At 49.5% G+C, this 12814-nt stretch overlaps 1 protein-coding gene across 2 annotated transcripts in view; it reads right to left on the reverse strand.

Moving 5' to 3' along the window:
• Positions 1–12814, reverse strand: part of TMPRSS2 (transmembrane serine protease 2) — a 44991-nt gene that overhangs the window by 2155 nt on the left and 30022 nt on the right. For both annotated transcript variants that reach the window (XM_070376475.1, XM_005893019.3), the window contains exons 8-13: positions 8806–8849; positions 7315–7486; positions 5580–5755; positions 4790–4885; positions 813–955; positions 467–619 (exon numbers count right to left, since the gene is read on the reverse strand). In XM_070376475.1, coding sequence (XP_070232576.1) covers positions 467–619; positions 813–955; positions 4790–4885; positions 5580–5755; positions 7315–7486; positions 8806–8849 — 784 coding nt within the window. The remainder of the gene's footprint in view (positions 1–466; positions 620–812; positions 956–4789; positions 4886–5579; positions 5756–7314; positions 7487–8805; positions 8850–12814) is intronic.

Below are 12814 nucleotides of genomic sequence, written 5' to 3' on the forward strand. Positions count from 1 at the left end.
CCCCTGCGATGGACAGACATCCAGTCCTCACCCAGGATCCAGACAGGACCCAAGACTGGGCCCCTCTGAGTATCATGCACCAGGCCAGAAGCCAGAGGCAGCAGGGGCACCAGGAACCCCTGGGATCTTTCCCTTCTCATGCCTTGTACCAGAGACCCCAGCTGCTCCCCTGGGTGCCTGTGACAGCCCAGAGAAGGATAGGCCTGAATCATGCCTGGCAGCCTGGCTCTGCTTTCTGCCCATCCCCAGAAGTTTGATGCAATGACATCTGAGTAGGTGAATGGAGCTATTAGAGCCAGAAGCAAGCCCATCACAGGTAACCCTGGACCCTGCAAAGCTGGGACCCAGAAGTTTTCATCCAAACGCGTATGGGGAGGGGTGCGACCTGTCACAGGACCACACCTCCTAGACCCCCAGGCTCTGACACAGTGAAGTGGGGAGCCGATCAGGAGGATGGAAAGGTTACCCTCATTTGTTGATAGATCCAGTCTGTGAACACTGTCACGTTCCCGTACACTCCCGGTCGGTACGCCTTGGCACAGCCTGACCCCCAGCTCGTGTCTCCAATCAGCCACCAGACACTGCTCTTCAGTGTGACCAGAGGACCTCCACTGTCACCCTGGGGGACACAGCAGGTTACAGAACAGAAGTCAATCCACAAGCCACACAGGCCAGAGGGCAAGAAGGTGGGATGAGGGCTCAGCGGGGTGATGGGAGAGTCTCCAGGTCTTCTCCAACCCCGGGTCCCAGGTAGGGGAGGGACACACTTCATGGGCCCAGTGGGAGCCGGGCAAAGCCCAGCTGGTCATCACCTGGCAGGAGTCGACAGTGCCCCGCAGGTAGCCTGCACAGATCATGGCGGGCGTGATGAGGTTGTCGTACATGTACTTGCTGTTGCACTTCCGGGGCTCAATGAGGTGCACCTTGGCCGCGTTCAGGTCATCTGAGGTCTTCCCTGCAACAAAAGACAGCATAGCTTTCACAGGAAGCCTGGTCTCCCTCCTGGACACGTGGACATACGGCCATGCCACTCCTACCAAGCCGGCTCCTGGGGAACCCAGGTACCTTTCAACTGCTGGGGCGTGCATTTAAAGTGGCTCTGGATTGTGTTTGGAGAGGACTACCTGCCTCTGGGCTGAGGACCAAGCTCCAACTGTGTCCTAGAGTCACCCGCTCATGGCCCAGCCACGTGGTTCCCTGGGATCACTTCTCCTCCTCCATCGCTCTCTCCCCTCTGGACAGTTCCCAGGCTGACACCAGAAGCTCCTGGGTTTCCACCTCAAGCACCCTAAGCTTTCTCAAGCCCACGCGCTGCTCCACTCCTGACTGCCTGCCCTCGCTCCCTGCACGTGGGAGCGACCAATCACTTGCAGGTCTGTGCTGTCTCCATCACCCACCTGCTACACAGAGGTTTTCTAGGCTCTGTGGCCTTGGGGGCTGAAGCAGAGCCTCTCCTGGAGTGCTTATCCGCCCTAAGCCATGCCACTTGAGCCTCCTCAACTCGGGAAGTGGCCCCATGCCCCACCATGGGGCTCAGATCACGAGCACGAATCAGGCCCCCCAAGACTGCTCACTTTCCCGTGACACTCCATCGATCAACGGATTTGGTGGCTCTGCCCCTACCCCTACACCCACCTCCCTGGTCTGGCCACCTTCTTGTCTCGCAGGATGTGGCAGTGGTCTCCTCTCCATGCTGTCACCTTTTCTGTGAGTCCCTACTTAGCCGTCCAACCATGTCACTCCCTAGCAGCTCCATAGCCCACTTGGATTAGAAGCCAGCGCTATCATCATAGCCTACAATACCCTATGCAACCTGACTCCAGACTGCCCCCTCGCTCCTGGTTCATCATGCCCTGGCCACACTGGCCCTTCTGTTCCTAAGACATTCTTGTCATGATGATTTCAGCTCAAATGTCCCCTCTTCCGGGAAGCCCTCCCTGACCACCTCTCACCGTGACAAGCCTCCACTGTTTGAAAGCACCTAGTTTCTCATTTCCTATCTGAGCACAATCTGCCCCCAGCGCCCACAGGAGAATGCGAAGCTCCTGCAGGCAGAGGTTTTGTTTTAGTTTGCTCACTGTTACTCTCCCAGCCCTTGGAAGGTGCCCGACAGATCATGGCTGACTTTTCCTCTGGTCTTGGCTGCTGAGGAAACTTGCTCACAACTGGAAGGATCAACCCAGGAGCTTCTCTCGTCCAGATGCCAAGATACTCAGCCCAGTTGCCAGCTCTCCCTTCTTTCTCTAAGTCGCTCCTCCCATGTACTATTCACCTCGCTTTAAACCAGTGGTCCCCAACCTTCCTGGCGCTGGGGGCCAGTTTCGTAGAAGGTAGTTTTTCCATGGACCAGGGAGGTGGGGGGATGGTTTCAGGATGATTCAAGTGCATTACATTTATTGTGCCCTTTGTTTCTATTATTAGAACATTGTGATAATGTGGTAATGAAAGCAATGGGGAGCAGCTATAAATACGATGAAGCTTTGCTTGCTCACCCGCTGCTTGCCTCCTCCTCTGTGGCCTGGTTCTTAACAGATCACTGACTAGCACCAATCCATGGCCTGGGGTTTGAGACCCCTGCTTTAAAGAATTCCTTGTAGGTGTGCCCTAAATACTTCTGGAAGGATGTAAACAATATATTAATATAAACGTACCACTAAGCACATCCACATACTCAGCAGTGGCCACAGGACTGGAAAAGGTCAGTTTTCATTCCAATTCCAAAGAAAGGCAATGCCAAAGAATGTTCAAACTATCACACAATTGCACTCATTGCACACACTGGCAAAGTAATGCTCAAAATTCTCCAAGCCAAGCTTAAACAGTGCATGAACCATGAACTTGCAGATGTTCAAGTTGGATTTAGAAAAGGCAAAGGAACCTGAGATCAAATTGCCAACCTTCTTTGGATCACTGAAAAAGCAACAGAGTTCCAGAAAAACATCTAATTCTGCTTTATTGACTACTCCAAAGACTTTGACTGTGTGGATCACAATAAACTGTGGAAAATTCTTAAAGAGATGGGAATACCAAACCACCTTATCTGCCTCCTGAGAAATCTGTATGCAAGTCAAGAAGAAACAGTTAGAACTGGACATGGAACAACAGACTCGTTCCAAATAGGAAAAGGAGTACGTCAAGGCTGTATACTGTCACCCTGCTAATTTAAGTTATATGCAGAGTACATCATGAGAAATGCTGGGCTGGAAGAAGCACAAGCTGGAATCAAGATTGCTGGGAGAAATATCAAAAACCTTAGATATGCAGATAACACCACCCTTATGGCAGAAAGTGAAGAAGAACTAAAGAGCCTCTTGATGAAAGTGAAAAAGGAGAGTGAAAAGGTTGGCTTAAAACTCAACATTCAGAAAACTAAGATCATGGCATCCAGTCCCATCACTTCAAGGCAAATAGATGGACAAACAATGGAAACAGTGAGAGACTATTTTGGGGGGCTCCAAAATCACTGCAGATGGTGAATGCAGCCATGAAATTAAAAGACGCTTGCTCTTTGGGAGAAATGCTATGACCACCCTAGATAGCATATTAAAAAGCAGAGACATTATTTTGCCAACAAAGGTACATCTAGTTAAAGATATGGTTTTTCCAGTAGTTATGTATGGATGTGATAATTGGACTATAAAGAAAGCTGAGCATGGAAGAACTGATGCTTTTAAACAGTGGTATTGGAGAAGACTCTTGAGTGTCAATCAAACCAGTCCATCCTAAAGGAAATCAGTCCTGAATATTCATTGGAAGGACTGATGCTGAAGCTGAAGCTCCAATACTTTGGCCACCTGATGTGAAGAACTGACTCCTTAGAAAAGACCCTGATGCTGGGAAAGATTGAGGGCAGGAGGAGAAGGGGACGACAGAGGATGAGATGTTGGATGACATCACCAACTCAAGGGACGTGAGTTTGAGCAAGCCCTGGCAATTGGTGATGGACAGGGAAGCCTGGTGTGCTGCAGTCCATGGGGTTGCAAAGAGTCAGACAGGACTGAGTGACTGAACTGAACTGAAGCACATCCAATGCTCCATATAAAGGAAACAGCCTGGATCTCTTCATTTGAAAAAGGTTATCAGACATGAAACCAAATTATAACTGAAGGCAGCAGGGCCAGCCTGCATCAGGAGAGTCTAGAGCCTCTTCCCCTCTGTGTGGTCAGGGCAGGAGGACTAGGCTTTGATGACTTGCAGCCAGTTGCTGCCAGTCACACAGGCCCATCCTCACTGAGACCATTATCCTCGCATCAAAGGCCAGCAGACTTCCAGGCAGCCCGTTAATGACTCTGTGACTTGAACATGGTGGGCCATGTGCCTCTCACGTTTAGGTGCCCTCTACACTCCAAAACGCAGTTTCCACTCACTGTTCCACTTGATTTGTTTTTTTAATTAATTTTTTGATGTGGACCAGTTTTTAAAAAGCCTTTATTGAATTTGTTACAGTATTGTTTCTGCTTATATTTGGTTTTTTGACCACGAGGCATGTGGGATCTTAGCTACCTGATGAGGGATTGAACCCACACCCCTTGCACTGGAAAAAGAAGTTTTAACCGTTGGACCACTAGGGAAGTCTTTGCATTTGACCTTAATCAGGGCACTGTGGTAGGTAGGGCAGGTAAGATTTTCCCATCTAACATGTAGAGAACCTGAGGCAAACAGCCTGGGTGAATCACCCAAAAATCATCCAATCATTCAGTGGTAGAACCAAGATCAAAACCTAGATCTCCCACTTCTGAACCCATGCTCTGATTCATGGGACCTGCAGACCCTGGGCGGGGAGACTCACCTTTCTCGTAGGTGGCCCCCCACCCGGAAATCCAGCAGGACTGAGTTGGCTCCAGCATCATGCCTGGATTGGGTAGACACACTGGCTTCACTTTGTCTGTTTCATGAAAAGAAAACACCATGAGCGGCTCTGGTCTAACTGAAGGCCTCGGGTGATGGTCTCCACCTGGACCTTTCCGTGTGCATGCACTGGGCCTGGGACCACCACCCTATGGCCCAGGGAGCCTTCTAGATTCCAATGTGTCCTAGCATCCTCTTCCTCTCCCTGCCACGACCCTTTTTCTAAGAGACAAGAAGTTCACCTCTGGAAGTTAGGGTTTGGGAAAACTGAAGGTCAACAGTTAACAGCTGAAAGTCAACAGTCAACAGTCCTGTGATGCAAATAGTTGACACTGGGCACGGCAGGGCTGTATCAACTACAGACTAAACTGATCACGATGAAGGTAACTGATCAGTGTATTATAATTAAAGGCACAGTGTCAACTGTCACTGATCAGACCCTGATTATGAAATGACTTTTGTAGATGTGCATGTGTGCTAAGTTGTCACCGTGTGGTGGAGGAAAAACATGGTGGTGACCACATCGCTCAGTGGCCACAAGCACATTTTGGGGTGGCTCAGTCTCTGGAAACCCTCTTCTAGCAGTCATCCCCTCCCCCAGCCCTGCACACTGTAGCTCAATGCACATTTCCTCCATCCAGTCTTCACAGCACATTTTATTTCCAGTCAGCCTCTTAAGATTTGGTCAAAACTGTTCACACACCCTGGGCTGCTGGAACACAGGTACACACCGTTGAAAGTCAGAGGCGTCTGCAGCTTCATTAGCGCGATGTCATTGTTCTTGGTCTTGGAATCATAATTTGGGTGGGAAATCACTTTTGCTACTCGGTATCCACTTCCATAGAACATGTAAGATTGTTTCAAGATTCCTGCAAAGGCCACCCAGATCTTGGGATTGTTAAGAGGTCTGGAAGACAGAGAGGAACACCGCTCAGCATGTAAGAATGGCAAATACAAAACATGCATTCCACAGTTCTCAAAAGTCATCAGCCCCAGAGGCGACATGACTTGTCAGAAGCCACACCAGAATGGCCAGGTGGTCTCAGGCTCTTCTCTCTCCCCATCTTACACAGCCTCACCCTCCTACACCCCTCTCCTTTACTTCATCAGTGAATCATTTTCCTCCTGTATTTCTGCACCAGCCTGCAAACACTTGCAATTCCAAGAACACTTATGCATGTGTGCTAAGTCGCTTCAGTCATGTCTGACTCTTTGTGACCCTATAGACTATAGCCTGCAATGCTCTTCTGTCCATGGAATTGTCCAGGCAAGCATACTGGAGTGGGTTGCCCTGCCCTCCTCCAGGGGATCTTCCTGACCCAGGGATCAAACCCATGTCTCTTAAGTTTCCTGCATTAGCAGGCAGGTTCTTTACCACTAGCGCCACCTGGGAAGCCCAACTTATTCTTGAATCTACACATCTCCCTGAGGTTTGAAACCTTATTTCCAGCATGACTGGGTCTTACTTATCTTTATATACTAGAACATCTCCTGGCACACAGTAGGTGCTTAATAAATGTGTACCAGGGAGTAGACTCTGAGTCTAATAACCACCCAGGCACTACCTTCTTTTGGGTGCTTCCCTTCTAAGAAAACCCCAAGTCTTAGAGCCCATGGAATCTGGTGGATGGAAGGAAGGGACACTCCTGAGTTATACACACTCCTTCCTTCAACCTTCGCAACAACCCTCAAAACAGCACACCTGACTTACAGGTGCAGACACTACTGTCAGACACCTGGGGTGAACTGTGTGAGGCTAATCAGCCAGGGAACAGCCAAGTTAGGCCCAGCCTCACTCTAAACATGACAAACAGCTCCCATGAGTGAGGGTTTTTCAAAATATCCATGTGACCAAAAAAAATTCCTTGTTTAAGAAAAAAGAAGGAAGAACAGTATCGTCTACAAAAGCTAACGCTATAAATGATGGCCACCCTCACCCCTCCCCACCCATCTGTATGGGCAACTCTGGGGCCCAGGCTGCTTAATGGATCACAGAGAACCTTCTGGCAGGACAGCCTGACGTTTGAGTGTCCCCAAGTTTCTCTGAGTGTCTCTCTGGGGACGAGCATCCAGGGAGCCCAAACTTGTCGAGAGGGCAGCGGCCTCAGGAAGGATAGGACCGAGCTGAGAAGACTGTGGACTGGAATTCGTTCTGATCATAGCATCACCCCAGCCTTACACTGCATCCCTATGCTGACTCAAAGCGATGGACACACGCTATGGGATGTATTGGCCACAGTTTCATGTGCTTCATAAGTCATCTGACCCTCCCTGTGACGCCAGCGAGGCGCCCTTAGAAGCCCCAGTTGTCCCCAAGGAAACCGGAGCCTGCAGCAGTCAAGGACTTTGCTCAAGGCCTCTGGCAAAGCCTCCTCAGAACCCCAGGCTCCGCCCCCTACTCCTCTGGTTCCGCCCCTTTCCTCAGGCCACGCCCCCTTCCTCAGGCCCCACCTCCTCGAGACTTACTCCTCTACGCAGTGCGCGGCTGTCACGATCCACTCCGGGGTGATGATGGAGCCCCCACAGACGTGGATGCCCTGCACGTGCAGGCTAACCTGCCAGGGCCATTCGCCCGAGTAAGCATTCGATCCCCCCACAATCCGGCTCTGGCGGCTCGTCTTCACGGAGACCCCGCATTCTGAGAGAGACAAGCACAGTGCAGCCGGCGAATGAGCAAAGCAGGGCCGCCCCCACCCAATCCCACTACGCCCTTTGCCACCCTCCATCCCGCTTCTCCCGGACACCTGCCATACTGTGTTCCCATCCCAAGGTTCCGGCCTGGCTGCAGGGTGACCGTGATCTCCTCTTGTTCCTGTTTCTTTGGGCTCTGACTTTGGAAAACGCCGCCTGGTCTCTTTAGGCTGGGGTGGGGGGCCAGAGGACACTCCTCCAGCAACCACCCCACCCCCGCAGCCACCCCCGGGAAGCACCGCTTCTGATAGCCTGGATGCCACCAGTTGCTTGGCACTTGTGTGATTCCATCAGCATCTCCCAAATACCCATGTAGCAGGGCAGATAACAAAGGCCCTGGAACCCCCTTGAATGCTCAGAGACCCTAAGATTCCTGAACAAAGCTAAGGAGGGCTTTTCTCCTATGCACTGCTCTCAAACCATCACAAGGTGGACAGCGTGGGCAGGAGGGCAGGGCAGGCACCACGCTCTCCTGGTATCTCCTGGTATCTTGAACCAACATGTGTGGGAAGTTACTGCCAGGACCACTGGGGAATGGTGTTCACCCCGGAGCGACTGCTAGCTTCACCTGTTCAAACTGGGAATCCAAGCTTCAGGGCCGAGACCCATACGGGAAGAGGATGGGGCCATACCAGAGAAGGGAGCTCAGGGACAGTATCCTCCATACCCATAAAACGTTTGGAAAATGTGAAAGTGTTAGTTGCTCAGTCATGTCTAACTCTTTGCGACTCCATGGATTGTAGCCCATCAGGTTCCTCTGTCCATGGAATTTTCCAGGCAAGAATACTGGAGTGGGTTGCCATTTCCTTCCCCAAGGGATCTTCCTGACAGAGGGATTGAACTCAGGTCTTCTGCAGTGCAGGCAGATTCTTTACTGTCTGAGCCACCAGGGAAGCCCAAAAGGTTGGAAACTACAAGTAGTCCAAACGCTGGAATGGGGACACCCATGGGTCTCCAGCCCCACAATGTGGACACCACAGAGAGGGCCACATTGTCTGTCTCTGCAGTTTGTCTGTCCTTGGGACAGCTGTTTCTTGGACCAAAGCAATAGGTATCTAAAGTGTATCCAGATTCAAGAACGGGAACCCTTGGGCAGGGTGCTGGGTGTGTCCTGACGCGTCACTCCACCTTCTATCTCCAAGTTCCCCAAAGACACACTGGGATACATTTCAATAAGGTATCAAATTTGATACCATTTGATTTTGGTATCAAATGGGATACCAAAATGCATCCCATTTTAGAAACAGAAAACCAAGAATCACTTACCTATACAGCGTAAAGAAACCACTGTTTTTGAAGAACAAACATCGCTGCAAAAGAAGAGGGGAAAATTCTGCTCACTATAACAATAAAGACACTTGATTCTCAAAATAATTAGAAATAAATATTTTCTTCCAGTGTTCTCACTCCCTGCCTCTTTAGATATAGAAGAGTTTGCAATTGAAGACATGAATAGAGAAAGTAAACCTACATACATAGGGGACAGTAGTAAAGAGTGGACACCAAGTCAAACTGGAGGGTTAAAATCCAAGCTGTGTGACCTTGGGCAAGGCACTTAACCTCTCTGTGCCTTGATTTCCCCATCAACAGAATGGGCTAATGATAGTACCAAAGGTGGTTGTGAAGATAATCACACATTGTATGTATGTGTGTGTATGTGTGTGTATGTTAGTCATTCAATAGTGTCAAGTCAAAGCACTTATCATATCAGCTGTTATTTTTTTTCTTGTAGTTTAAAATCATCCTTTAATTTTGTAAGGAAGACTTTTGTAAACTTCCAGCTTCTTGTAACTGCTTTATATGAACTGCACAGAAAACTATACAACCATTTGCCTGGGAACAGAAGAAGAGTTACTCCTTGGGAGGCAAACATTCCAGGTTACAGATGAAAAAGAACTAACCAATGCATTCCATTGTACACTGAATTTTCTCCAACATGTTGAAAAGAGAAGCAGCATTGATGCCCAGGTATTTGAAGCTGGCAGTGTTCCTTTTTTTTTTTCTTTCTTTTTTTATTTTTTTTAAATTTTATTTTATTTTTAAACTTTACAATATTGTATTGGTTTTGCCAAATATTGAAATGAATCCACCACAGGTATACATGTGTTCCCCATCCTGGACCCTCCTCCCTCCTCCCTCCCCATACCATCCCTCTGGGTCGTCCCAGTGCACCAGCCCCAAGCATCCAGTATCGTGCATCGAACCTGGACTGGTGACTCATTTCATACATGATATTATACATGTTTCAATGTCATTCTCCCAAATCTTCCCACCCTCTCCCTCTCCCACAGAGTCCATAAGACTGTTCTATACATCAGTGTCTCTTTTGCTGTCTCGTATACAGGGTTATTGTTACCATCTTTCTAAATTCCATATATATGCGTTAGTATACTGTATTGGTGTTTTTCTTTCTGGCTTACTTCACTCTGTATAATAGGCTGCAGTCACCATCCATAGTGATTTTGGAGCCTAAGAAAATAAAATCTATCATTGTTTCTAGTTTTTCCCCATCTATTTGCCATAAAGTGATGGGACCAGATGCCATGATCTTCGTTTTTTAAATGTTGACTTTTAAGCCAGCTTTTTCACTCTCCTCTTTCACCCTCATCAAGAGGCCCTTTAGTTCCTCTTCATTTTCTGCCATTAGAGTCATATCACCTGCGTATCTGAGGTTGTTGATATTTCTCCCTGCATTCTTGATTCCAGCTTGTAATTCATCCCGTGAACCTGGTCCAAACCTCACAGTGACCAACAGCCCCCTCTGCTGGCTGGCACAAGTGACTGCACTTCTTTGCCAATCCCAGCAGTAGCCTGGCTTCATGCTAGCCCACCTTCTGACAAAAAAGCATTGAGGTACCAACTATAGAATCACCCTCATTTCTGGACAGCATCCAGTCCATGGCCAAGCCTAGCTTTCTGGAACCTTCCCCAAATGACTCAATACAAGCCCACATCCCATTATAAGTCCCTTCTAACACCCTCCCACTGAGACACCCATGGTTCCAAGACAAGGTGTGCCCTGGTGGTCTCTGGCTGGGTGGCACTAGATGCCAAGAGAAGACATGCTCCCATTAAGAGTGGATGTTTTCTAAAGATCATCAGGTCATTCCCCCATTCTGATGGCACACTGAGCAGCCATCAGACCCTGATGCTGGGAAGGATTGAAGGCAGGAGGACAAGGGGGCAACAGAGAAGGAGATGGTTGGATGGCATCACCATCTCAGTGGACATGAGTTTGAGCAAACTCTGAGAGATGGTGAAAGACAGGGAAGCCTGGCGTGCTGCAGTCCATGGGGTCACAAAGAGTCAGACACGACCAAGTGACTGAAGAACAACACAGCATCAGGGCACAAAGCAGTCACTCAGACGAGCCCTACCAGGAGCCCGAGGTTCGAGTATCAAAGTGCTACATCTGAAAGCAAACAGGAAAGAAGTCCTCCCACCCCCTGATGAGCATAGGGGATACCATGTGCCAAGCAATGGCCTCTTTTTTCCTCCAAAGTCTGAAGCCATCTTACGAGTTACCACAAGGTGGCAGCCTTCCCTCCCTTGCTCAGTCCTGGTTCCAAGTAACCAGCAAGACAAAGAGACAGTATTTACAAAGAGCCCAGGCAGCTGTGTTTAGCTTCTCAGGGGGACAAACCACGGCCCGCTGTTTTGATGGCCACACCTGGCTATGGGCACCCTTCCTCCTAGGCTCAGCCTGGCATAGGCTCAGGTGCCCCGGGCAGAAGTCAGCCCCCCAGGCCACCAGGAACACAAACCTGCTTCAGTCTCCCACTCACAGAAAAGGAGGGGGAAGCTTGACTTGTCCTTCTTTCCCTAAACACAGCACCTGGCACCTGGCCAGCAGGGAGGGGACGGCATGGTTTGGATGAGTGATGGGGAACTGGGAGCTGAGGAAGCTGTATGTTGTGTGTCTTTTACATGAAAGAACATTCCATTTGGATAACAGTATTCTATACTCCCTGGTGGCTCAGTGGTAAAGAATCTGCCTGCAATGCAGGAGACCCCGGTTTGGTCCTTGGGCGGAGAAGATCCCCCTGGCGGAGGGCATGGCAACCCTCTCCAGTATTCTTGCCTGGAAAAATCCCATGGACAGAGGAGGCTGGAGGGCTACAGTCCATGTGGTCGCCAAAGAGTCAGACACGACTTAGTGACTAAATAACACCAGCGTGAATGATTCTAGGAAGACTGCAAACATTTTAAACATACGCAACACAGACTGAGTAGCCTAAGCCTAGCCCTCTCCCCGACCTCCTAACTAGTCAAACCATCAACCGTGGGACCAACTCAGGTTCACGTCCACCCACTGGACACACTGCGACCTTCCCAGCACTGCAAGTTGGCCTCCAGGTATAGGAAACACTGGAGTACTGGAATAGCCGCTAGCTCCCAGGCCCACCCCTCACACAGCATCCTCTGACTCTACGGCTGGGGCTGGGGGACCAACCTTCCCCACTGCCTGGGCTGAGAGGACCTCTGGGAAGCAGAGTTTCCAGTGTGAAACCATCAGGGTCCTGTGAAAACCAGGATGAGTTGGTCACCCCAGTGGGGACCACGAGACATTCTTCTGGACCCCTAGACACACACCCTGACACACGCCAAGATGCATCTCTAGTGTCTGCAGAGAGAAGAAAATCGGGAAAGAGGAATCTTCATTTTGTGATGTTACCCAATACCCCGGAGGGCAGAGGGCACACACGGGTGGCCAGCAGACCACAGCTGCTTCCCAAGGTGGCGCTGATGGTAAAGAACCTACCAGCAATGCAGGAGATGTGGGTTTGATCCCTGGGTCTAGAAGATTCCATTGGGGAGGAAACGGCAACCCACTCCAGTATTCTTGCCTAGAGAATCCCATAGACAGAGGAGCCTTGTGGGCTCCAAAGAATCAAACATGACTGAAGTGACCTAGCACAAACGCCTCCCTAGAATGAACCCAGAGCTGCTCAGAGAGACGGGTCCTACTTAGAGTCCAATCTCCTCCCTGTGAGGAACTCAGACAAATTCTCACCAGCAAGAGAGAAATCAGACTCTAACGGTGATTCTCCCAGACATCCCCTACTCATTTGCAGTTTTTGAAAGGAAAAAAGAAACAACCATGCCCAACACACCCGTGAAAAGATGCTCAACATCACTAATTATTAGAGAAATGCAAATTAAAACAACAATGAGGTATCCCCTCACACTGGTCAGAAGGGCCATCATTAAAAAGCCTCCAAATAACAAATGCTGGACGGGTTGTGGAGAAAAGAGAACCTTCCTACACTGTGAG

The sequence above is a fragment of the Bos mutus genome, chromosome 1, assembly GCF_027580195.1.
Source record: "Bos mutus isolate GX-2022 chromosome 1, NWIPB_WYAK_1.1, whole genome shotgun sequence".
In the NCBI taxonomy this organism is placed as follows: Eukaryota; Metazoa; Chordata; class Mammalia; order Artiodactyla; family Bovidae; genus Bos; species Bos mutus.